Source organism: Sus scrofa, chromosome 7 (assembly GCF_000003025.6).
Source record: "Sus scrofa isolate TJ Tabasco breed Duroc chromosome 7, Sscrofa11.1, whole genome shotgun sequence".
NCBI classification, from domain to species: domain Eukaryota; kingdom Metazoa; phylum Chordata; class Mammalia; order Artiodactyla; family Suidae; genus Sus; species Sus scrofa.
Window position 1 is genome coordinate 47,696,609 of NC_010449.5, and position 25,673 is coordinate 47,722,281.

General features: G+C 45.3%; 1 protein-coding gene and 1 long non-coding RNA gene across 2 annotated transcripts in view; both read left to right on the top strand.

The window, feature by feature from the left end:
• On the top strand, window positions 1,266–3,675 carry LOC110261541. The gene is made up of 3 exons (XR_002345765.1): window positions 1,266–1,920; window positions 2,173–2,334; window positions 3,027–3,675. It is a non-coding gene; the product is annotated as an uncharacterized LOC110261541 (long non-coding RNA).
• The window catches only part of ACSBG1 (acyl-CoA synthetase bubblegum family member 1), a 55,707-nt gene continuing 38,516 nt past the window's right edge, over window positions 8,483–25,673 (top strand). The window contains exon 1 of the mRNA XM_021098835.1: window positions 8,483–8,683. Coding sequence (XP_020954494.1) covers window positions 8,550–8,683 — 134 coding nt within the window. The 5' untranslated portion in view covers window positions 8,483–8,549. The remainder of the gene's footprint in view (window positions 8,684–25,673) is intronic.

The window sequence follows — 25,673 nt, forward strand, 5'->3', positions numbered from 1 at the left end:
CTGACGTTCATTGCAGCACTATTTTCAATAGTCAAGACATGGTAACAACCTAAATGCCCATTGACAGAGGAGTGGATCAAGAAGAAGTGGTACATATATACAGTGGAATATTACTCAGCCATTAAAAGGAACAAAATACTGGCATTTTTAGCAACATGGATGGACCTAGAAATTATCATGCTGGAGTTCCCGTCGTGGCGCAGTGGTTAACGAATCCGACTAGGAACCATGAGGTTGCGGGTTCGGTCCCTGCCCTTGCTCAGTGGGTTAACGATCCGGCGTTGCCGTGAGCTGTGGTGTAGGTGCAGACGCGGCTCGGATCCCGCGTTGCTGTGGCTCTGGCGTAGGCCGGTGGCTCCAGCTCCGATTCAACCCCTAGCCTGGGAACCTCCATATGCCTCGGAAGCGGCCCAAGAAATAGCAACAACAACAACAACAAAAAAAAAGACAAAAAGACAAAAAAAAAAAAAAAAAAAAGAAATTATCATGCTAAGTGAAGTCAGCCATACAATGAGACACCAACATCAAACGCTTTCACTGACATGTGGAATCTGAAAAAAGGACAGAATGAACTTCTTTGCAGACCAGATACTGACTCACAGATTTTGAAAAACTTACAGTCTCCAAAGGAGACAATTCGGGGGGTGGGGGGATGTGCTGGGGTTTTGGGATGTAAATCCTATAAAATTGGATTGTGATGATCATTGTACAGCTAGAAATGTAATAAATTCATTGAGTAATGAAAAATAAAATAAAATAATATTATATATTTTTAAAAAGTATATGCTTTTCTTGCTAGATCTTTATTTAGCAAGATAACACCTGTGTACAATAATTGCGCCCATGCTCTTAACTCCCCTTCCTGCCGCCTTCCTTCATGACATTTTCTCTTTTTTTCTGTAGCGTGCAGCAGCCGCTTGATGTGGGATCTCAATTCCCAGACCAGGGATTGAACTTGGGCTGCAGCAGTGAAAACCCAGAGTCCTATCCACTAGACCTAACCACTTTGGGGTCTGCTATTTGCTTCTGTCCCTTTAAACAGCATCTTATCCCTCTATCTCTTGTTCCACTTTTCACAGTATCTTAAAGCCGTCAGTGTAAGATGCCAGCCTGAGGGACCCTGATTCCCATTTACCCCGTGTCTTCTGTCAGCTGGTCCCTAACTCTGGCGTTGTGCAGGTGAATCACATTTCCATTCTTTAAGGAACACAAAATTGAAATATCCCAGCTTTTCTACAGCACATTCCAAAAGCGTCCCACCATTATATATTACAGGTGGTAGGTGGACACCCATTTTACAAAGTAGTTTCATATTCATTTTAATATGCATTGGGAAATGTATATGCATGTGTGCATGCATGCATGTAAGGAGTCCTTCAGTTTGTGATTCACAAGTCTAACTGCTCGGGATGAAATGAGAGTCAGTTCCGAAACTAGTGAGTCGAGGTCCAATACTTGAGGCAACAGAGATAAGGCCAAGATCAGGCAGGGGGCTAAGAGACGACTTAGAAAACTGGTTTTGATTCTCAAAATTGCCCCGCCCAGATAGTTTATCTGCCACTGCTGAGCCCGGCAGCAAGTGGAGATACTATTTCCTTCTGTAGGTTGGCGCCACAGAGCCTGAGCTGCACAAGAAGCAACATCCCAGCGTTGGGGATATTGTATGGTCAGGCCACTCAAGATGGCTGTTCTCCTGCTCTCTGTGCTTGCTCCCTGCCCGACCAGGCCCTGCTTCACTCACATGACAATCCACTTCTCTTAGTTATAGGGCTTAATTAGTCCCTGGTGGGGGATGATCCCACTTGACGGCAATCCCCCCTATAAATGGTAGCTTGCTCCTCCCCCAAGGAGCGAGGAGTGCCGTCATGTTCTGCCTGTCATCCGCCAGCCACAGGCTCCAGGCCCCTTCATCTCAGCCGTGTATGATCCCTTGTCTAGTGAACCATTGAGTCCCTGTTGCTGTCTTTTGACGCTTTCTTCTGCCTCCAGGCCCGGCAACGACAAGGCTGGCCGGCCTGGGGGGGGGGGGTGCCGCCCAGCACACATGTGGACCTTGCTTTCTTCCAATTAATTGTTTACAGCCCTTCCACGTTCATCGAACCAGCAATGCTTTTACAAGTTGTTTTTGTTTTTCTTGGTGTTCTTAATCACTCTTTTTTTTTCCCTCATCAGCCAAATAGCACTTCTTCAGCTTGCATCATCACCTCTGTCATCTGGCCTGTGACATGGAGGCCCCGTTTTGACCTGGAGACACCCAGAAACTGTTTCCAAAAGGAACTGTTGCTCATGGCGCGGTGGCTGGTGTCCACAGCTGTTCCGCATCTACACTCACAGGTCAGAAATCATTCCTTGGACCAATCAGGCACCTACCCTCTGCCAGGCACTCTTTGGGGGGAAGGAACGAAAGAGACGAAATCTCTGCCTTCCAGGAGCCTGCATCCTGGTGAACAGATAGATGCCAACACACAGAGTATTCTGGAATCAGAGGATGGGGTGAGCATAGGGAAAATAAACAGCAAGAGAGTGGGGCGGCGGGGGGCGGAGGGGTGACTTTAGCTGCGGTGACTGGGGGAGGCCTCAGCGAGAAGGTGACATCTGAGTACAGACTGAGGGACGTGATGAGACAGTCGGCCGATATATGGGGACTGCATGTCCCAGGCCGAGGGAACAGCCCATGCAAAGGCCGGGAGGCAGGAGGAAGAGCAAGGAGGCCAGTGCGGCTGGGGGGGGAGGCAGGGGGAGGTAAGGTCAGAGAGATGGTGGGAGCCAGGTCCCAGAGGGCCTTGTGGCCCAATGCGAGGTCTTTTTTTTTTTTTTTTTTTTTTTTTTTTAGGGCGTCATCGCGGCATGTGGAGGTTCCCAGGCTAGGGGCGGAATCAGAGCTGTAGCTGCAGGCAACGCCGGATTCTTAACCCACTGAGCAAGGCCAGGGATTGAACCCGCGTCCTCATGGATGTTAGTCAGATTCATTAACTGCTGAGCCACAATGGGAACTCTTTTTTTTTTTTTTTTTTTTCTTTTTTAAGGGCCAACGCGAGGTCTTCAGCTTCTGTTCCAATACAGGAAGCCCTTAGATGGCTCTGGCAGAGACCACTGTGCTCTCAGATATTAGTCTTATATAACAGGGCCTTCCAGGGCTCAGCCCAGCGCAGGGGGTCAGAGACCTGCTGTGCTCAGGGCAGCTCGCTGGGGTCCCGGGATGGGGGTGAGGGGGAGGTGGGAAGGCGGGTCTCCCCCGCATCAGCACACACCGTCCTGAGTCCCTCCAGCCCCCTCCCTACGTGCTTGCGTTGTCCCTTCCAGCTCTCACTCCGCTGCTCTGTCCTCCCCCAAGCCCCTTTTTATCTAATCTCAGGAGGAGGGAAATCTGGCTCTGGGCACACAGTGCATCCTCACATTCTAGGTCAGCAGTTTCTGGGAACCTGTGTTTCTGCCTCCGCCTGGACCAGCAGAGGGGACGTGGTCCCCACAGGATGCCACAGAGGGAGGGAAGAGGGCTCGCAGAAAACCAGGTTATTCCAGAGACACAGCAGTGCCAGGAGGAAGCCCTACTGGCCCCCATCTTCCCAATCTTCTGGTTCATTCCTTACCCACAACTCCAAGAACTGGTGATTGCTAACCCCACCCCTCACTGTGACAAAGCTCAGTCCCGAAGGGATAAGACTCCTTGTCACTCAGCTCAAAAACAGGAGTTCCTGTTGTGGCTCCATTATAAAAACTGACTAGTATCCATGAGGACGCGGCTTCAACGCCTGGCCTCGCCCAGTGGGTTAAGGATCTGGCATTGCCAGGAGCTGTGGTGAAGGTCACAGACGTGGCTTAGATCTGGCGTGGCTGTGGCTGGCAGCTACAGCTCCGATTCGACCCCTAGTCCGGGAACTTCCATATGGCGCAGGTGTGGCCCTAAAAAGACAAAACACAAGAAGCAAGTGTTGAGCCCAGGTCTGTGTAAATCCAAAGCTTGGTGTTTTCCTGTGGTTCCTGTCAGATGTAGATCTCAGGATCTACAAAGACCTAGAAGGCTTCTCCTAGAAAAGTGCAAACAAAGGGACATAGCCTGAGACTTCAGGGGGTCCCCAGAGTCGGGAAGAACACGGTCCCCAGGCGGTCTCTCTGGAGAGTGCTGCCTGGGCTAGGCCCTCCTGGCTACAATGCACTTGTCCCAGGAACATCCTAGAGAGTCCTGCTCCAGCCAGCAACCTCTCCTGCCACCCCACACCCTGCCCGCCACACAGCGGGAGCAGAGGGGAGAGCCCTCCAGCTGGTGCAGAAAACATTTTAGACACGGACACACACACACACACACAACGAAGAGACCTCCCCAGTGGGTAAAACTGCAACTTTATGTTTCCGTAACTCTATGAATTAAAACAAAACAAAAACCTCCCTCCCTTTCCTCCTATGGCAGAATATTTAATGTGTCTATTTTACAAGAGCGCTTATCATTTTCAAATTTAAGCTAAGTCAGGCCCAACAGTTCCACTTGTAGGAATTTATCTTGGAGCGAGACTAACTCGAGTGCATGTGGGACAGGGATCAATCGGGCTGATGCAGCACAAAGACTGAAAACAATCTTGCTGTTTACTCACAGGACGGGTTAGGCACGTCCCAGCCAGCCCTCTGGTGGAATGCTGAGAGACCAAGGAGGCTCTCAGGACAACAACAGGAATGTTCTCCAGCGAACACTGTCAAGTTTGAGAAACAAGGTACAAAACTATGTATCCCGTGTTATCACTTGTGTGTGTCCAGAATATTTCTAGAATGATGCAAAAGCTACTTTGAACAGCAGTGGCTCCTGGAGAAGGATGGGTGAGGAGGGAGAAGGGTAGGAGGAAAATTATTTACTTTTCACTGTGAAGTTCTCTGCACCTTTTTTCTTTTGTTCTTCTGTGGAGGTTCGCAGGCTAGGGGTCCAATTGGAGCTACAGCTGCCCGCCTACACCACGGCCACAGCAACGCCAGATCTGAGCCATGTCTGAGGCCTACACCTCAGCTCACAGCAATGCCAGATCCTTTAGCCCATCTGAACGAGGCCAGGGATTGAACCTCGTGGATACTAGTCAGGTTCTTAACCCGCTGAGCCATAATGGGAACTCCTATGAACTTTTTTAAGAAAAAGGTTTTATTGAGGTGAAATTCACATAACATAAAGTTATCATTTTAAAGTGTACAATTCAGTGGTGTTTAGCACATGCAGAGTATTGTGTAATCACCATCTCTATCTGCTTCCAAAACACTCCATCATCCCCTAAAAGGAAACCCTATACCCACAAAACGATCAACCCACTTTGTCCGCTTTCCATGTTCCTGCTGTGTCAGTCAGGGGCCCAACACAGAAGAGACGGCCCCTCCAAGGGGCAGTTAGAGAGGTGAGGGCAGAGTTAAGGGAGCCACAGAGCATAGCCAAGCGACAGTATGAGCTGGACCTCTCCTTTGGGGGATGACAGGCAGGATCTCCAGCTCTCAGGACCAGGATGAAGCTGCTGCCAGAAGTGCATCAGCAGGTGAGCGAGAGGACTCGAACTCCCACCCTCTTTCCATCCGCCTTCCATTCTCCTGATACCGCCTGCATTGGCCTAACCCGACCAGAGGCCAGGGTGGGGAGCCCGGGGATGGCCACACAGACCACCACCAGGAGACAGATCCAAAGGAGAGGGAAGCTGGGGGGCCAAGGCAGTATAAACAGCCTGTAGTTCTAGCTGCTTTTCAAAATGAAATGAGTTCACTTACTTTTAAAACTCAGCTAAGTCAGACTCGGCTGCTCCCTGTCCTCGGCACCACGTCCCAGCATCAAGGCTCTGTGAGAGGGTTGGTCCTGGTCCTCAGGCGGGGTCAGCCCTCCACGCCAAGACCACCGAGCACCCGTGTGCCCATCAGCTTCCGTTGTCCGTGTGCCCACCCTGCCCTCTCCTTGCGTAGACACTTGGTCCACAGTCTGTGCCCTGGATGGGGGGCGCCCTGGAACCATCTCCTCTTTTGACCTGCACTGCATGCTCTAGGGCCTTGTCACTTTCTCAGGAAGATTCAGGTCCCCTGCCCTCTTCCCGCCACGCTGCTCAGGAAATGTGCCCAAGGGAGCTCTTCTCCAAGCCTTTCTCTTGAACCGTCTTCCCTTCCCCACTCCCAGGATCCCTAAGAATCTGAGGGATGGGGTTGGGGAAGGAAGAACTTGCTTTGCCTCATCTTACAGCTTTCCAAACCTTTCTCGGCTTCATCATAACCAGAGCTCTGGAGCTTTAGAATTCAATGTCTCTTGTCTCTGATTCGGTTTGCCCTTGGGGAAGGGCTCACCACTCACCACTCACAGGGCTGCCCTGTTCAGCACATCCAGTCGCCCCACGGGCACGGCTCCCCCATCACCCTCTCATGTCCAGCTGGAGTTGGCAGCACCTTGGCCAGCTTCTAAGCCATCACCCTCCTGATCCAAGAAGTTAAACTGAGGTCCAGAGATGGACAGAGAGCTGCCAAGGTCACAGGGGAGAAGAGGTCTACGAAAGATTCAGGCCCCAAAGCCAGACTCTAGACCTCCTGTCCAATGTGCCTTTAAAGTACTGGAAAGCCGCATCCCGGGTTCTGTGCCCTGAATTGTGGTGGAAACAGCCAAGCACTTTCTCAGCCACCTGCCTCAAGATCGTGTTACCTGAGAGCCAGCCGAACCCCTGACCCCTTAGGAGATCTCACAGGAATCTCCGCTGGAGCCTCCTATATTCAGTTTATACTCGGTTGCATCAGGTCTTACAAATTCATGCCTCCCCAGAGCCTTGGAATGTGACCGTATTTGAAAATAGGATCTTTACAGAGAGAACGACAAAGTCATACTGGATTAGGGTGGGCCTTAGTCCAGAGACTGTTGTTCTTAGAAAAGGAGAAAATATGGAGTTCCCGTTGTGGCTCAGTGGTTAACGAATCCGACTAGGAACCATGAGGTTGCGGGTTTGATCCCTGGCCTCGCTCAGTGGGTTGGGGATCCAGCATTGCTGTGAGCTGTGGTGTAGGTTGCAGACGCGGTTCGGATCTGGCATTGCTGGGCTGTGGTGTAGGCCGGTGGCTCCAGCTCCGATTAGACCCCTAGCCTGGGAACCTCCATATGCCACAGGAGCATCCCTAGAAATGGCAAAAAAGACCAAAAAAAAAAAAAAAAAAAAAAAAAAAAGAGAAAATAAGGACATAGGCACAGAAGGGAGACAGTCGTGTGAAGACAAAGACTGAGGTTGGAGTAATGTGTCTACAAGCCAAGGAATGTCCAGGGCTCCTGGGAACAACCAGAAGCTGGGGGAAGCAAAGGAAGATTCTTCCCTGAAGCCTTTAGAATATGGCTCTGAAGATACCTCGATTTCCAACTTTTGGCCTCCGGGACCATGAGAGAATACATTTCTGTTTTAAGCCACCTGGTTTGCGTGCTGTTTTGGCAGGGAACTAATACACAGTCTAAGGGGGGAGATTTGGGTATTCAGACAAAGCCCCCCGTTTGCCCTGCTCTGCGTGAAGTTCCCATCTCTGTTGATGGATGCCTGCAAAGCCACAACCAACGTTCTTCTTTCCTGTAGCTGAAAGAACAGATCCCCGCTTATATTTAGGTGCCACTGGTGGTCACTCGCCTAGGTCCTCTATCGTGTTTGCTTCAGTGCAAACGCTTCTGTCAACTCTAATATAGTCCTTGGTGTTGGAAATGTCCATTTCCTTCCCCCAGACTGGGGTTTCTTTTTTTTTTTTTTTTGTCTTTTGTCTTTTTGTTGTTGTTGTTGCTATTTCTTGGGCGGCTCCCGCGACATATGGAGATTCCCAGGCTAGGGGTTGAATCGGAGCTGTAGCCACCGGCCTACGCCAGAGCCACAGCAACACGGGATCCGAGCCGCGTCTGCAACCTACACCACAGCTCACGGCAACGCCGGATCGTTAACCCACTGAGCAAGGGCAGGGACCAAACCCGCAACCTCATGGTTCCTAGTCGGATTCGTTAACCACTGCGCCACGACGGGAACTCCCAGACTGGGGTTTCTTGAGGACAAGAGCCATGGGTCCTCCTCAGGTCTCCAGCCTCCAGCGCAGGGCCTGCCTGGGGGAGCTGGCCTGAGCAGGTGAAACCCCTTCCCCAGGCTGCGTCTGGCTCTCAGTGAGGCAAAGCTGCAGGATGTGAGCAGCTGAGGTTAGTGACCACCGCAGGATCTGAATCCAGATTGGTGCTGAGAACCCTTGTGCGCAGATGTGGCCTTTTTAAGCCAGTGAGGAGGTTTTCTGGGGGCCCAGAAGTCTTGAGCCCATTGGCCAGACTTCCTGGGAGAACCAGAGCGGATTTGCATCAAAAAGAACACTGGCTTCATTGAAATTCTCCTCATCTTGAGTGAAACAAAACCACAAAGAAAAGGAAAGTTTTAATCCTGAGCAACTTCTCCACTGAGAAGTGTTTTCAACTCCTAAAAATAGAGAGGAAATGGGTCTCTTTGGGCCACTCCAGTCACCGCCTCCCCGGCCCCAGGCCCGCCCCCGGCCCGGTCAAGGCCAACCTCCCCTGCAGTGGGAGCCGGCTCCCTGGCAGATGCCTGTGGCAGATGCCACGCAGTTCTGGACCTGGACGCAGCTGTCCCCCGACCCAGGACCCCAGCATGCCGGACAGCACAGCAGCCCCTCAGGAGAGCCGGCCAGCCGGGAGCCTGGGGACCCCCCAAGAAAACTTGGGAACCAGGTAAGTCAGAGGTGGGGTCTCTGACCCCCAAGCCTGGGGGCCGAGTTTTGGCCTTGACGCTGCTGTGTGAACCTGGACAAGCTGCTCCACTCTTTGAGCCTCAGTATCTTCATCTGGGAAAGGAAGGGAAGGGCCTGGATGTCCCCTAAATGCAAGAAGCCCTGGACTGGGATGTGTGGACTCGGAGCTGCTACGTACTTTGTATTCCCCCGCGTGGCAAGAGGGGCTCAAGTGAAAAACAAGCCCTTGGAGTTCCCGTCGGGGCAGAGTGGAAACGAATCCAACTAGGAACCATGAGGTTGCGGGTTCGATCCCTGGCCTTGCTTAGTGGGTTAAGGATCCGGCATTGCCGTGAGCTGTGGTGTAGGTTGCAGACGCGGCTCAGATCCTGTGTTGCTGTGGCTGTGGTGTAGACTGGCAGCTACAGCTCTGATAAGACTCCATATGCCATGGGTATGGCCCTAAACAGACAAAAGGCAAAAAAAAGAAACAAAGAAAAACGAGCCCAGTTCTAGGGGCATGTGTAGGGGGCTGCAGTTGGATAGAAGAGGAAGTTTTCTGTCAATAAGAGTGTTTCTCTGTCTCCTCAAGGGGACCTATGGCATGTTAAGTTGGTGACAGACAAGGACAGGGGAGAGCCAGAGAAAGTGGGGCTCCAGTGTGCTGTGTGACCTTGGCAGGTCCCTGCCCCTGTCTGGGCTGCAGCATCCCTTCTGTACGTGAATGCAGGGGTGGACGTCTTCCCTAAGTCCCTTCTGCCATATGCATTCTGCTAATCCGTGAGTGATGCAGAGGAAGCAGATTCAATTTGTCAGACATTCACCAGTGCCCCCTCTGGCCCAGGCCCTGTCCCTCTAAGGAGCGGGGAAACCTGAGAAGATGGGCCAGTCCTGGCCCCAGAACTCCCCAGCCAGCAGGCAGACACACAGAACTCTAGAGTCCACGAGGGGCACAGGCCGAGACGAGGAGGGAGAGGCTTCTCACCGGGCACTCGGGACAGGCCGTGGATGACCAGGAGAGCACTGATTGTCAGAGAGGAAGGGTCGTGTGTGGGGGGGAACAGCATTGCAATGGTGAGAAGATGCCAAGGAAGACAGGGTCCTTGGGGAAGGGAGCGGTCTGCGTGGCTGCCGTGCAGCACGGGGGCGGCTGGGGGACGGGATGGATGCCAGGGTCTGAGCCCTCTGTGGGCATGGGGAGAACTTGCCAGTGTGTGAATGGCCATTGTTCACACAGGGTTATGAGGAAGGAAAGACTGAGCGAATGGAATAAATGTTAATGCGCCTCCCAGGGCTGGGGGTCTGGGCCCTGCCCTGAGTCTCCAGAGAACCTAGAGTGCACTCCTGTCCTCTAGAAGCAGGGGCTCCTTACCTGCAAGGCCTCCGAGAGGATGAGGTCCAGCACCCTCCCTGGACTGGGCCGTCTGCAGAGGGTCAATTGGGCCCCTCGAGGGGAGCTAGCCAGTACTCCCTCCTCCACGGGGACGGGCTCAGTGAGGGCCCATGAAAGCGAGACAGCAGAGCCTCAGAAGATAAGTAGGAGAGGGGCCCCATTGGGGAAGAGAGGGCTGAAAACCAGCTCCTCTGCCTTCTTGCTTAGTGACTTTGGGCATGTTGGTTGGCCTCTCTGAGCCCCAATACCACTCTCTATGCAAATGAAGCCAAACACCTGACCCTTAGAGTTCCCTGGTGGTGCAGAGGGTTAAGGATCTGGCACTGTCACTGCTGTGGTTCAGGTCGCTGCTGAGGACAGGCTTGATCCCTGGCCTGGGAACTTCCACATGCCACAGGCACGGCCAAATAACAAAAAACCTGACGCCTACAGGCCTTGCAGAAAATTTAATCAGACTGTCAGCTGGCACGTATGAAATATTTTCAAAGGCCCAAGGGCCACCCTTCACAGGCATAGTCAACCTACCAGCAACACCCGGGAACTCACTTAGCAGCGGGCTGAGGGGCTCATGCCTTGGGCTCGCATCCAGCTCTGCTCCAGACCTACTCTGATTCTGGGCAAGTCACCCTCTCTGAGCCTCAGTTTCTCCACCTGTCAAATGGGAATGATAATATCTGCTCTGTCAGCCTCCAGAGTAGCCATGAGGAAAGAATTTTGAACCCTTGTTTAACATTGTTCCAAAGTCAGAGGCCATTGGAGCTGCTGCAATGCCCCACTCCACTGCTCTGCTCCTTCAGGCCAACCTCAGCAGCAAAGGCTCCGTCTCAAGCTTGCCCATCTGTCCTGGGCTGGTAGCCCCGGTGGGGGCAGGGGCGGGGGGCTGCATCCCTCTAATGGCCTGAGAAAGGCTTTATCTACCCCACCCCACCCACCCCCGCCCCAGCTGCTGCCCTGCCCAGGGTTGCAGCGAGGAGGCCAGAGGTTGGGGGAGGAGGAGGCTGAGAGCTGGAGGAGGTTTGCACACCAGGCTGACCCATATGAATTCCCTTTTGTGCTGTGCCATCTTCAGGGCTAGAAGGAAGGAGCTGAGCCAGGGCCAGGAGAGGCTGGGCCTGCTGGGCTGAAGCTGGAACAGGTCTGGTGCTGATCTGGCTGCTTGTGCTCTGTGTCCTTTGAGGCTGTGGCTACAGACCATGTGATCTCTCAAGGGTACCCACTGAGTACGTCCAGAGCCCTATTAAACGCGCTCTCCAGTAGAGACCCCAGCCTCCCTGAGCCTGAGGAAGCCCAGGCTGGATTAAGGGCTTCAAAAGAACCAAAGTACGGAGTTCCCATCATAGCTCAGTGGTTAACAAATCCGACTAGGAGCCATGAGGTTGCAAGTTTGATCCCTGGCTTCGCTCAGTGGATTAAGGATTGGGTGTCACCGTGAGCTGTGGTGTAAGTGGCAGATGCGGCTCGGATCTGTCGATGCTGTGGCTGTGGTATAGGCTGGCAGCTACAGTTTCGATTAGACCCCTAGCCTGGGAACCTCCATATGCCGTGGGAGCAGCCCTAGAAAAGACAAAAAAATAAAAAATTAGTTAAAAAATTAGAAGGGAGGGTGGATGCCCAGTGGCAGGCAGGGACACCCTGTGGATGGAAGGTGCAGTTGCAGAGGGGTTGCAGGTGGCTGTCAAACCAGTCAGGTTGGGCCAGGCTAACTCCTAGGTCTGGATCAGCCGATGGGGCCAGCCCAGGGGCAGCCAGGTACAAGGGCCGCCAGAGCCAGAGGAAGAGGCCAAGAGGAGCCCTGGGAGGCGTGGAAGCAGCAGAAGCAGAAGGAGAGCCTGGTCTGGGGAGATGAATCTGTCCACAGTGAATCCAGGCTGGAGCTGGGTGGGCTGGAGGCAGATGCCGGGAGAAAGGATCTTGCAGAGTGAAGCTGGGCCCAGAGGATGGCGAGCTCTGAACTGACCACACTCCCCCTGGGCTCCCAGGTGCCTCTCCCAACTCTGCTTGCCCAAAGACAGGGTTCAGTGAGGAGCCCCCTCAGAGCCGAGGTGGGGCTAGGCATAGGAGGCTGCTGCAAGCCCAGTGAGGAAGACTGCTCTCATGGATAAAGCTTTCTGAAGATGATAGGAAGTGAGCTCCACATCTCTGGGGTATGCAAGCCTAGAAGGAATGATCATATTGCAAATGCTATGAAGATGACACAAGCATCCTTAAGAATATAAAGTATCAGGGGCCTTCTAGTTCTTCCCAACTTCCTCCCCCTCACCTCCCCATGATCTGAAACATAGCTATTGTGGAGTGGCTTTTTGCCCTTATTTTAGTATCTTTATCTGTTTTCATAAGTATACAGTCATCTATTCAAAATTATTTATTGTTGAATACGTCAGGCATTATGCTAAGAGAATATCATAGAAAATAAGGCCACGGGAGTTCCCGCTTTGGCACAGTGGGTTAAGAACCTGACTACAGCAGCTTGGGTTGCTGCTGAGATATGGGTTCGATCCCCAACCCAGTGCAATAGATTAAACTATCTAAAATCAACCCCTGGCCTAGCAACTTTCATAGGCCATGGGTATGGCCATAAAAAGAAAAAAGAAAAAAAAAAAGAAGGTGGCAAGTCCCTAATTTGAGTTACATACTTGCAGGAAAGACAGGCATTAACAAATAATTACATAATTACTTATTAAACTATAATTACAAAAGATGCAGTGAAGGATTAAGGAGGAAAAGGAGGGAGTATGATTAATGCCACAGAATCGTATACTTAAACATTATTAAAGTTCCTGTTGCGGCTCCATAGGTTACAAACCTGACTGGTACCCATGAGGTGCGGGTTCTATCCCTGGCCTCACTCAGTGGGTTAAGGATTTGACGTTGCTGTGAGCTATGGTGTAGGTCACAGACATGGCTCAGATCCCACTTTGCTGTGGCTGAGGTGTAGGCCCGCAGCTGTAGCTCCGATTCAACTCCTCACCTGGGAACCGCCATATGCCACAGGTGCAGCCCTAAAAAGACAAACTGTATGTGTGTGAATGGAGAGAGAGAGAATGTAACAGAGGTCTGACTCAGTCTTGAGGATTGGGAAGCTTCCTTAAGACGGCAAAATTTAAGCTGAGACTTGAAAGATGATAGGAGTTGGGTGGGGGAAGAGCGTCCTAAGAAAAGGGAATAGCATATGCAAAGGACCTGAGGTGGGCAGGAGCTAGTAATGTTTGAGAAACTAAAAAGCCACTGGGCACAAGGCAGAGGACTTAGGAGTGTAAGTGTCACAGGAAGGCAAGGTCAAGAGTCCTAGGATAAAGGACACATCTGGGAAGTCAAAGTGCCTGGGGGCAAGGTAACCTGGGTTCCAGACATCTGAATTCTGATCTGCATGCCTTCAGGATGCAGGTCAGCCCAGGCCAGCCTTGAGTCCTTGCAGGGGCTGCAAAGCACCCAAGCTGGCCTGGAGTCCGAATGCTAGGCCGGAAGCTGACTCATTCTGTCCCCAGGCGAGCCCCTGAATGGCAGACTCTTAGACTAGTGGGATTTTTTTTTTTTAAGTCACTGAGTCTAACCCACTCTGTCACAACTTTCCCATGTTGTCAACATATCCCGATGTGAATACCTGCAGGAATGAGGAGCTCGCTGCTTACCTCTTTGACCCTGCAAAAAGCATGGGAGCGGTGGTGGCAGAAAGTCCTCTATTACACTGGGTGCTGTGAGCGCTCCCTGGGTCCTAGTTCTCTTCCGCCTTGCAAAGGAGCCTGGAGAAATGCTTGAAGTCAGGGCTGGGAAGGTGCTTTGGAAACTGCAAAGGTCGTAAACGTATTGAAAGATATCTAGGACCTAGTTTGGATTCTAAAGCTGTAAAATAAGAATGTACATCTGTGAGATGTAATAGATTGTATGTTTTTTATTAGTGGAAGCAAATTTTTCATATAGTAAGACGTACGGATATAAGGGTATAATTCAGTGACTCTTGAAAAAAAGTACATGCCCCTGTAATCAACAACTCAGTAGAAACACAGAACAGTTTAATCACCCCAGAATGTTCTCTGTGCTCCTTTCTAGTCCACCCTCACCCCCACTCATCCTTAAGCAACCAGTTTTGAACACCCGCTGTTCTGGCTGTTCTTGAGCAGCATATAAAGCTTTTCTCTGTCTGGCTTCTTTCATTCATCAAGATGTTTGCACGATTCCTCCACACTGGGAAGTGTTTCAGTAGTTCATTCTTTCGCATTGTTGAGTAGAATGCTATTGTGTGGCTAGATCACGATTTGTTTATCCATTCTCCTGTTAAGGGCATTTGGGTTGTTTCCAGTTGGGGGATTTTATGAATAAAACTGCTAGCAGCATTCTTGTATAAGGTATGTTTTTGGTAGACATGCATACTCAGTTCTTCGGAGGAGTCCCTAGGAATCCAAATGTTGTATCAAAAGACAGGCATATGTTTAAAGACGTCACCAGAGAGTTCGTCATGGCTCAGCAGTAATGAACCCGACTAGCATCCATGAGGTCTTAGATTCTATCCCTGGCACCTCTCAGTGGGTTAAGGATCTGGCATTGCCGTGAGCTGTGGTGTGGACATGGCTCAGACCTGGTGTTGCTGTAGCTATGGTACAGACCAGCAGCTGCAGCTCCAATTCAACCCTTAGCCTGGGAACTTCCATGTGCCATGGGTATGGCCCTGAAAATAGACAAATAAATAAATAAATAAATAAAAATATAAAGCCAGCAGAAGTTTTCCAAAGTGGTCGTGCCATCCCTGAAAGCAGTTTCTATTGCTCCATGTCTTTGTCAACACTAGGTATTGTTACTCTTCTTATTTTTTTGTCATTTTAGCTATTCTGGTGGGCAAATGGTGGCATCTCACTGTGGTTTTGATTTTAATTTCCCTGATAATGATGTTGAGTACATTTTTGTGTGTTCACTGGCCTTTTCTATACCTTATTTTTGTGAAGTGTCTATCCAAATGTTCAGTCCATTTTGTAATTGTGTTCTTAATCCTTTTATTATGGATTTGTAGAGATCTCTCCATATATTTTGGATATCGGTCACTCACTAGATCGATGTACGGCAAATATCCTCCCAGTCAGTGGTTTATCTTCATTTCTTCATTGGTGTGTTTTAATGAGGAAGTTTTTTTGTTTTTTTTTTAATCTAATTTTTCCTTTTATGGTTAGTGCCATTGTGTCTTCTCTAAGAAAGCTTGGCCTATACTAAGATCATAAAGATGTTTTTTTTCCTATGTGTTCTACTAGAAGCTTTATAGTTTTTGCCTTTACATTTAGTTCTCTGATCCATCTCAAATTAATCTTTTCTTTTTCCTAAGTATTTATCGAGTCATTCAAGTCCCATTTGTTGAAAATGATTTTTTTCAGTATTAAATTGCCATGGCTCATTTGTTTTTGTTGTTGTTGTTATTTGTTTGTTTAAAGTCAAACTATTGCATTTGGAGTGGTATAAGCAATGAGATCCTGCTGTATAGCACAGGGAGCTATATCTAGTTACTTGTGATGGAACATGATGGAGGGAATGTGAGAAAAAGAATGTAAATATATATATATAGGGCTGGGTCACTTTGCTATGTAGCAGAAATTGACAGAACATTATAAATCAACTATAATAGAAAAATTAAAAATCTTAAAAAAGGGAGTTCCCATCGTGGCGCAGTGGTTAACCAATCCGACTAGGAACCATGAGGTTGTGGGTTCAGTACCTGCCCTTGCTCAGTGGGCTGGGGATCCGGCTTTGCGGTGAGCTGTGGTGTAGGTTGCAGACGCGGCTCGGATCCTACATTGCTGTTGCTCTGGTGTAGACCGGGGGTTATAGCTCCAATTAGACCCCTAGCCTGGGAGCCTCCATGTGCCTTGGGAGCGGCCCAAAGAAATAGCAAAAAGAGGGGGAAAAAAAGGGCAATTAGCCATATGTATGGGCACATTGCTGAATTTTCTTCCTTTGAACTATTTTTTGGTAGTTCTGCCAATACCATTCTGTCTTCATTACTATAGCTTTATCCTTTAAATATTGAATCAGTGTTGGTCCTCCAAGTTTGTTTTTTTTTTTTCCCCAAGATTGTTTTGGCTATCCTGGGTGCAGTAGGCAGCCTCTAAGGTGTTCCTCAATGATTTGGGCCTTCTGGATTCTTGTATAATTCCCTACCCTTGAATGTGGACTAACCTAGTAGCTCATTTCTATGGCAAAAGTGATGGGATTTCACTTCCAAGATTTGGTTGCAAATAGACCATGATTTCATTTTTACAGCTCTCCCTCATTTTCTTACCTGCTTGCTTTGAGGGAGAGGCCCAGGTGCCAATAGCCAGTGAGGACTTGAGACTCTCAGGCCAAAAACCTGCAAGGAGCTGGATTATGCCAACAACCCCTTTGAGTGAGCTTTGAAGCAGCCCCCCCCACCCCACCCCCACTGAACCTTCGGAAGAGACTGCAGCCCCAGCTGACAGTTTGATTACAACATCATGAGAAATTTTGAGCCAGAGGTACTCAGCTAAGCCACACCTAGATTCCTAACCCACAGAAACTATAAGATAATAGATGCACAGATGCTTTTTTTTAAGTCCCCACACTTTGGAATACTTGTTGCAGAATAGTCAGTTACTTACACAGTAGTTCCTTTGTATTTCCATGCAAAATTTAGAATTATCTTGTCAGCCTCTACATAAAAGACTCTTGAAATTTTGACTAGGAATGAACTGAATCTATCTTTCAAGTTGGGGAGAATCTTTTGATCCATGAACATGGTATATATTTCCATTTATTTAGGTCTTTGATTCCTCTTAACTATGGTTTATAGTTTTCACTGTAGATGTCTCATATATCTTTTCCTAAATTTGTTCCTAAGAATTGCATGGGTTTTGATACTATGTAAATTGTATTTTAAAGTTAATTTTCTAATCATTTGTTGTTTGTATAAAAACAAAGTTGATTTTTTAAAAAATATCAACCTCGTATCCTGTGATCTTACTAAATTCATTTACTAGTTCTAGTGCTTCTTTTTTGAGATCCCTTAGAATTTTTTATATATGCAATTTTGTTATCTATTAATAGCTTTACTTCTTCCTTTCTAATCATTTTGCCTTCTAAATTTTCTTGCATTATTGCACTGGCTAGGACCTCAAATACAATGTTAAAGAGAGGTAATAAGAGTGGACTTCCTTGCCTTGTTTCTAATATATTTAGCATTTCCAGTGATCTTCATTCTTTCCTGTAGGTCCATGTTTTCATCTGGTATAATTCCATCAGCCTAAATAAATTCCTATGGCATTGCTTGCAGTGAAAGTGTCCTAATTATCACTCAAAACTGTAGTGCCTCAGATCAACAACAATCATTTATTATCTCTCACAGTTTCTATGGCTCAGTAATTCAGAAGTTAAGGGGTTCCTGCTCAGGGTCTCTCATGAGGTTGTAGTCAAGGTGTCAGAAGAACCCCCTTTTTAAATTTTTTTTAGGGCCACACCCATGGCATATGGAAGTTTCCAGGCTAGGGATCATTTCAGAGCTGCAAGTGGCACCCTACACCATAGCCACCACAACGCAGGATCTGAGCCGCATCTGCAACCTACACCACAGCTCATGACAATGCCAGATCCTTAATCCACAGCAAGGCCAGGGATTGAACCCACAACCTCATGGTTACCAGTGGGATTCATTTCCACTGTGCCACAATGGCAACTCCGGAAGACCCTCTTTCAAGCCCACTTATAAAGTTGTTGGCAGACTTCTGTTCCTCATGGGCTATATTAGTTTCCCACTGCCACTGTGACCAATTACCACAAGCTTGGTGGTTTAAGACAGCAGAAATTCATTCTTTCACAGTTCTGGAGATCAGAAATCTAAAATCAGTTTCATGGGGCTAAAATCAAGGTGTCAGCAGGGCTCTGCTCCCTCCAGAGGCTCTGGAGGAGAATCCATACTTTGCCTCTTTCATCTCTTGGAGGCTACAACCTCCACCCTTGGCTTATGGTTGCACCAACTCCCATCTCTGCCTCTAGGTCACATTGCCTCTCCTTTTCTGTGTGTGTCAAATCTCTCTCTGCCTCACTCATACTCTCACTCACACATTGATTGCGTTTAGTGCCTGCCTAGATAATCCACTATAATTTCCTTGTCCCAAAATCCTTAATTTAGTCACATCTGAAAAATCCTTTTTTTTTTTTTTTTGGAGAGGGACATATAAGGTAATATTCAGTTTCCAGTTTCCAGAGATTAGGAGATGAATATTTGGGGGAACATTTTTCAACTTACCATATTGGCTGTTGGCCAGAAACTCCAGTTTTGCCAGTGAACCTCTCTATGGGCTGTTTGAGTGTCCTCTTGACATGACAGCTGGTGGCCGGGTCTGGGGCCATCTCAAAGTCTTCTTTACTTATATGTGTGATGCCTGAAGTGGTAAGACTCAATAAGCTGGGATTTGGAACAGCTGGGTAGCTGATGTGGCTTCTTCACATGGTCTCCTTCATGGTGGCTTTAAGGTTATGGTTCTGGTTAGATTTCTGACACGGTGGGTCAGAGATCCAAAATACATGTATCCTCAGAGAGTCAGGTGAAAACTATATCACCTTTTATGATCTAACCTTGGAAATTACATAGTGTCACTTCTACTATGTTGTATTTGTTAGAAGCTGGTCATTAAGGCAATCCCATATTCAAGAAGAGGAGAAATAAGACAACCTGTTGATGGGAAGAGTATAAAGAATTTGCAGGCGGGTGATTTTAAGTCACAGAGGTGTTGGTGAAAAATCCTCTTATTTTTCATTAAATGAAAATGTCAGTATTTCATTTTCATTTCGTAAGCTACTTTTAAGAAGATATTTTGTGTTTTCTCACAAGTTACTGAGGCTCTGCTCATTTTTTAATATAACAGCTTTATTGTGATATAAATCACATACCATACAATTTATCCATTTAAAATGTAAAATCTGATGGTTTTTAGTGTAGTCCTGGAGTTGTGCAAACATACATCACCACAGTCCATTTTAGAATGTTTAGAATGTCCTAGACCCATTATCAGTCACTTTCCGTTTCTCATCCAGCTCCCAGCCCTTAGGCAACCACTAATCTAATTTTCATCTCTATAGATTTGCTTATTCTGGATGTTTCATTTAAAGGAACTGCTATATCATCTATTTTGAATGGCTTCTTTCACTTAACATAATGTTTTCATGATTCATTCATGTGGTACCATGTATCAGTGCTTCATTCCTTTCACAGCCAAATTATATTCCAGTGTATGGACATTTTGTTTACCCATTCAATTACTTGGCAGACATTTGAATTTTCATTTTTGGGCTATTATGAATAATACTGTGAAGAACTTTTATATACAAATTTTTGTATGGACATGTGTTTTAATTTCTTTTGCATATAAACCTAGAACTGGAATTGTTCAGTCATAAAATAACTCTACACATAACCTTTTGAAGAACTGGCAGACTGTTTTCCAGCTGCATTACCACCAGCAGTGTACAAGAGTTCTAATTTCTCCACATCCTCATGAACACTATCAGTATCTGTCTTTTATATACAGTCTGTCTGGTATAAGCGTTATCTCATTGTGGTTTTGATTTGCATTTCCTGATAGCTGATGATGTTGAACATCTTTTAATGGGTTTGTTGTCCATTTGTGTATCTTCTTTGGAGAAATGTCTATTCAATCCTTTTCCCAGTTTTAGTTGGATTATTATTTTCCTTTTACTACTGAATTGTAAAGGTTCTTTGTATATTATACATATAATTATCTTATCAGATATATGATTTGCAAATATTTTCTTCTACCCTTTTGGTTATCTCTTCATTTTCTTGATGGTGTCTTTTGAGGCACAAAAAGGTTTAATTTTGCTGTAGTCGAATTTGTTTTTCTTTTGTTGCTTGTGCTTTTGGTGTCATATCTAAGGAGGCTTTACCTAACTCAAGCCCACATAGATTTTTTTTTTTTTTTTTTTTTTGGTCTTTTTGCTATTGGGCAGCTCCCGCGGCATATGGAGGTTCCGAGGCTAGAGGTCGAATCAGAGCTGTAGCCACCAGCCTACGCCAGAGCCACAGCAACACGGGATCCGAGCCACGTCTGCAACCTACACCACAGCTCACGGCAACGCCGGATCCTTAACCCACTGAGCAAGGGCAGGGACCGAACCCGCAACCTCATGGTTCCTAGTCGGATTCGTTAACCACTGCGCCACGACGGGAACTCCAAGCCCACATAGATTTACTCTTACACTTTCTTCTACTGTTTTTGCAAGTTAAGCTTTTGCATTTGGATCTTCAACACATTTTGAGCTGTTTTTTTTTTGTATATGGCCTGAGGAAAGGGTCCAACTTTATTCTTTTGCATACTGATATTCAGTTATCCCAGCTCCATTTGTTGACAAGACTGTTCTTCCCCCATTGAATTATCATGGCACCCTTGCTGAAAATCAATGGACTATAAATTGATCTCTAAATTCTAGATTCTATTCCTTTCATCTGTATGTCTGTCCTTATGCCAGTACCACACCGTCATGATTACTGTAGGCTTATAGTGTATTTTGAAATCAAGAAGTATGAATCCTCCAACTTTGTCCTTTTTCAAGATTATTTTCTCTATCCTGGGTCATTTGAAGTTTCATAGTAATTTTAGACCAGTTTGTTAATTTCTGCCAAAAAGCCAGCTGGGATTTTGGTAGGGATTATAGTGACCTCCAGATCAATTTGGGAGTATCGCCATTTTAACGATATTAAGTCTCTTGATCGTGAGATGTCTTTGCATTTTCTTAGCTCTTTGTTAATTTCTTTCAACAATATTTTGTTCCATTCAATTAAAAATCTTTTTTTCTCTACTCTTTGGATTGAATAGTTTCTATTATTCTGTCTTCAAGTGCATGAACTTTTAGAGGGGTAGTTTCCAATATGATTTCTGTATGTTAATCTTGTATCCTGCTACCTTGCTAAATTTATTTATCAGTTCTAGTAGTTTTTGTGCCATCTTTAGGGTTTTCTATATGTAGTATCATGTCATCTTCATATAAGGGCAATTTACCCCTCCCTTCCAATTTGGATACTTTTTCTTTCTTTTTCTTATCTGATTGTTGTGGGAAGGACTTCTAATACCATGTTGAATAGAAATGATAAGAGTAGGTATCCTTGCCTTGTTCCAGATTTTAGTGGGAGAGTTTTCAGCTTTTCACTGTTGAATATTATATTAACCGTGGGTTTGTCATAAATGGCTTTTATTATGTTCCCTATATATGCACTTTAGTAAGAGTTTTCATCATGAATAAGTATTATATTTTGACAAATCCTTTTTGTGCATCTATTGATATGATCATGTGGTTTTTGCCTTTTGTGATGTAGTGTAACACTTTGTTTTTAATGTTGAACCATCCTTGTGAACTTGGGATGAATCCAACTTGGTCATGCCATATGATCTTTTTTATTTGTTGTTGGATTTGGTTTGCTAATATTTTGTTGAGATTTTTTTGCATCTCCATTCATCAAAGATTTTGGCCTGTAATTTTCTTTTTTGATGTTATCTTTGTCTGGTTTTGGTATCAGAGTGAGAAAGACTTCATAGAATGTCTTTGAAAGTGTCCCCTTCTCTTCAGCCTTTTGGAAAAGTTTGAAAAGAATTAGTAAAAATTTCTTCTTCATGTGTTTGGTAGAATTCACCTATGAAGCCATCTGATCCTGGAGTTTTGCTTGTAAGGAGGTTTTTTTTAAATTACAGATTCTGCTATATTTTACATCAATCTATTCAAATTATCTGTTTTTTAATGATTTTTATTTCTTCCATTATAGATGGTTTATAGCATTCTATCAATTTTCTGCTATACAGCAAAGTGACCCAGTCACACATACATGCATACATTCTTTTTTCTCGCATTATCCTCCATCATGCTCCATCATAAGTGACTAGATACAGTTCCCAGTGCCATACAGCAGGATCTCATTGCTTATTCATTCCAAAGGCAATAGTTTGCATCTATTAACCCCAGATCCCCAGTCCACCCCACTCCCTCCCCCTCCCCCTTGGCAACCACAAGTCTGTTCTCCAAGTTCATGACTTTCTTTTCTGTGGAAAGATTTATTTGTGCTGTATATTAGATTCCAGATATAAGTGATATCCTATGGTATTTGTCTTTCTCTTTCTGGCTTACTTTACTTAGTATGAGAGTCTCTAGTTCCATCCATGTTGTTGCAAATGGCATTATTTTGTTCCTTTTTATGGCTGAGTAGTATTCCATTTTGTATATATATGACATCTTCTTAATCCTTTCATCTGTCATTGGACATTTAGGTTGTTTCTATGTCTTGGCTATTGTGAATAGTGCCGCAATGAACGTACAGGTTCATGTTTTTTTTCAAGGAAAGTTTTGTCTAGATATATGCCCAAGAGTGGGATTGCTGGGTCATATGGTAGTTCTATATTTAGTTTTTTGAGGTACCTCCATACTGTTTACCATAGTGGTTGTACCAATTTACAATCCCACCAACAGTGTAGGAGGGTTCCCTTTTCTACACACCCTCTCCAGCATTTGTTACTTGTGGACTTATGGCCATTCTGACTGGTGTGAAATGGTATTTCATAGTAGTTTTGTATTTCTCTAATAATCAGTGATGCTGAGCATTTTTTCATGTGCTTATTGGCCATCTGAATATCTTCTTTGAAGAAATGTCTATTCAAGTCTTCTGCCCATTTTTCAATTGGGTCATTGTTTTTTTTTGCTTTTGAGTTGTATAATTTGTTTGTATATTTTAGAGATTAAGCCCTTGTCAGTTGAATCATTTGAAACTGTTTTCTCCCATTCCATAGGTTGTCTTTTTGTTTTGTTTTGTTTTGTTTTTTTATGGTTTCCTTTGCTGTGCAAAAGCCTGTCAGTTTGATTAAGTCCCATTGGTTTATTTTTGCTTTAATGTCTGTTGCCTTGGGAGACTAACCTAAGAAAACATTTGCAAAGTTGATGTCAGAGAGTGTTTTGCCCATGTTCTCTTCTAGGAGTTTTATGGTGTCTTGTCTTATGTCTAAGTCTTTAAGCCATTTTGAGGGTTTTTTTGCACATGGTACGAGGGTGTGTTCCAGTTTCATTGATTTACACGTGGCTGTCCAGTTTTTTCAGCACCACTTACTGAAAAAGATTGTCTTTTTCCCATTTTATATTCTTGCCTCCTTTGTCGAAGAGTAATTGACTGTAGGTGTCTGGGTTTATTTCTGGGTCCTCTTTGTTCCATTTGTCTGTATGTTTGTTTTGGTACCAGTACTACACTGTCTTGATTACTGTAACTTTGTAATATTGCCTGAAGTCTGGGAGAGTCATGCCCCTTGCTTGGTTTTTGTTCCTCAGGACTGCTTTAGTAATTCTGGGTCTTTTATGGTTCCATATAAATTTTTGGATTGTTCTAGTTCTGTGAAAAATGTCATGGCTAATTTAATAGGGATTGTATTCAATCTGTAGATTGCTTTGTGTAATATGGCTATTTTTACAATGTTAATTTTTCTAACCCAGGAGCATGGAATATCTTTCCATTTCTTTGCATCCTCTTTAATTTTCTTTATTAATGTTTTATAGTTCTCAGCATATAAATCTTTCACTTCCTTGGTCAGGTTTATTCCCAGGTATTTAATTTTTAAGGATACAATTTTAAAAGGTATTGTATATTTTTTTTTACTCCTTTTTAATATTTCATTGTTAGTATACAGAAATGTGACTGATTTCTGAATGTTAATTTTATATCCTGCTACTTTGCTGAATTTGTTGATCAGTTCAAGTAGTTTTTGGGTTGAGTCCTTAGGGTTTTCTATATATATAGTATCATGTCATCTGCATACAGTGACAATTTTATGTCTTCTCCAATTTGAATACCTTTTTATTTCTTTTGTTTGTCTGATTGCTGTGGCTAGTACTTCCAATACTATGTTGAATAAAAGTGGTGAGAGTAGGCATTCTTGTCTTGTTCCAGATTTTAGTGGGAAGGCTTTCAGCTTTTCTCCATTGAGTATAACATTTGCTGTGGGCTTGACACAAATGGCTTTTATTATGTTAAGGTATGTTCCCTCTATACCCACTTTGGTAAGACTTTTTATCATGAATGGCATGAATAGCATTTTGTCAATGGCTTTTTCTGCATCTATTGAGATGGTCATGTGGTTTTTGACTTTTCTTTTATTAATGTGGTGTATGATATTGATTGACTTGCTTATGTTGAGCCATCCTTTTGAACCTGGGATGAATCCCACTTGGTCGTGGTGTATGATCTTTTTTATAAGTTGTTGGATTCTATTGGCTAAAATTTCACTGAGAATTTTTGCATCTATAGTCATCAAAGAAATTGGCCTATAATTTTCTTTTTTGGTAGTATCTTTGTCTGGCTTTGGTATTAGGATGATCCTGGCTTCATAGAATGTCTTTGGGAGTGTTCCTTCATCTTCAGTCTTTTGGAAAATTTTAAGGAGGATGGGCAAAATTCCTCTTTGTATGTTTGGTAGAATTCGCCTGTGAAGCCATCTGGTCCTGGACTTTTGTTTGTAGGGATCTGTTTCTTCTTGATTCAGTTTTGGTGAGCTGTGTGTTTCTAAAAACTTGTCCATTTCTTCTAGGTTGTTGAATTTGTTGGCATTGTAATTATTCATAGTATCAGAGATTGTGCTTTTATTACGCTTTCTATTGTTATGTTGCAATTCTCCATCTGTTAATCAATTATATCATTTTTTTCTTTAAATTATCAAACATGGGGAGATCCCGTCATGGTGCAGTGAAAACAAATCTGACTAGGATCCATGAGGATGCAAGTTCAATCCCTGGCCTTGTTCAGTGAGTTAAGGATCCGGCATTGCTGTGAGCTGTGTTGTAAGGTCACAGACGTGGCTTATTTCTGACTGTCGTGGTTGTGGTGTAGGCCAGCAGCTACAGCCCCAATTCAACTCCTAGTCTGGGAACCTCCATATGCCGTGGGTACAGCCCTAAAAAAGAAAAAAAAAGGAAAAAAAATTAGCGAACATGTGTTATTAGCCATTTTAAGGTCTCTGTATGCTTACTCCAATATCTGTGTCATACCTGAGTATGTTTTTATTGATTGTTTTCTTCCCCTTGATCTTGGCCCACAGTTCTTGCTTTTTCAGATATCTGGTTATTTTTTTGTCATATGTTGGATATTGTGTTGATATGTCAGGAGTATGTTGATTTGAAAAATTTTAAAATACATGTGCATTAAACTAGTGTGTCAGCTACAGTGCTCATCGTCTTTCTGAGCCAATTGCTCCTAAGATATCCCATGATGCTGAGAAGCGTGGAGAGGAATAAGGAGCCTTAGAGAGCCTCATCCAATTTTAGGCAGCACATATGATGGTTAAGGACATATTACCTGGAGTCAGGTTGCCTGGATTTGGATTCCCAACTATTCTAATTACTAGCTTTATAAGATTTAGCAAGTTACTTCATCTTGCTGTGTTTCCTTCTCTGAAATTGGGAACTATAATCAGTACTTGCTTTATAAGATTACTGAGATAATTAAATGAGTTACTACATGTAAAGCAGTTGGAACAATGCCTGGACATACTAACTGCTCAGTAAATGCTGGTTCTCATTTTTAAAACAGCAAAGTGATGTTCCCGTAAAAGACCAGTCTGTCCAG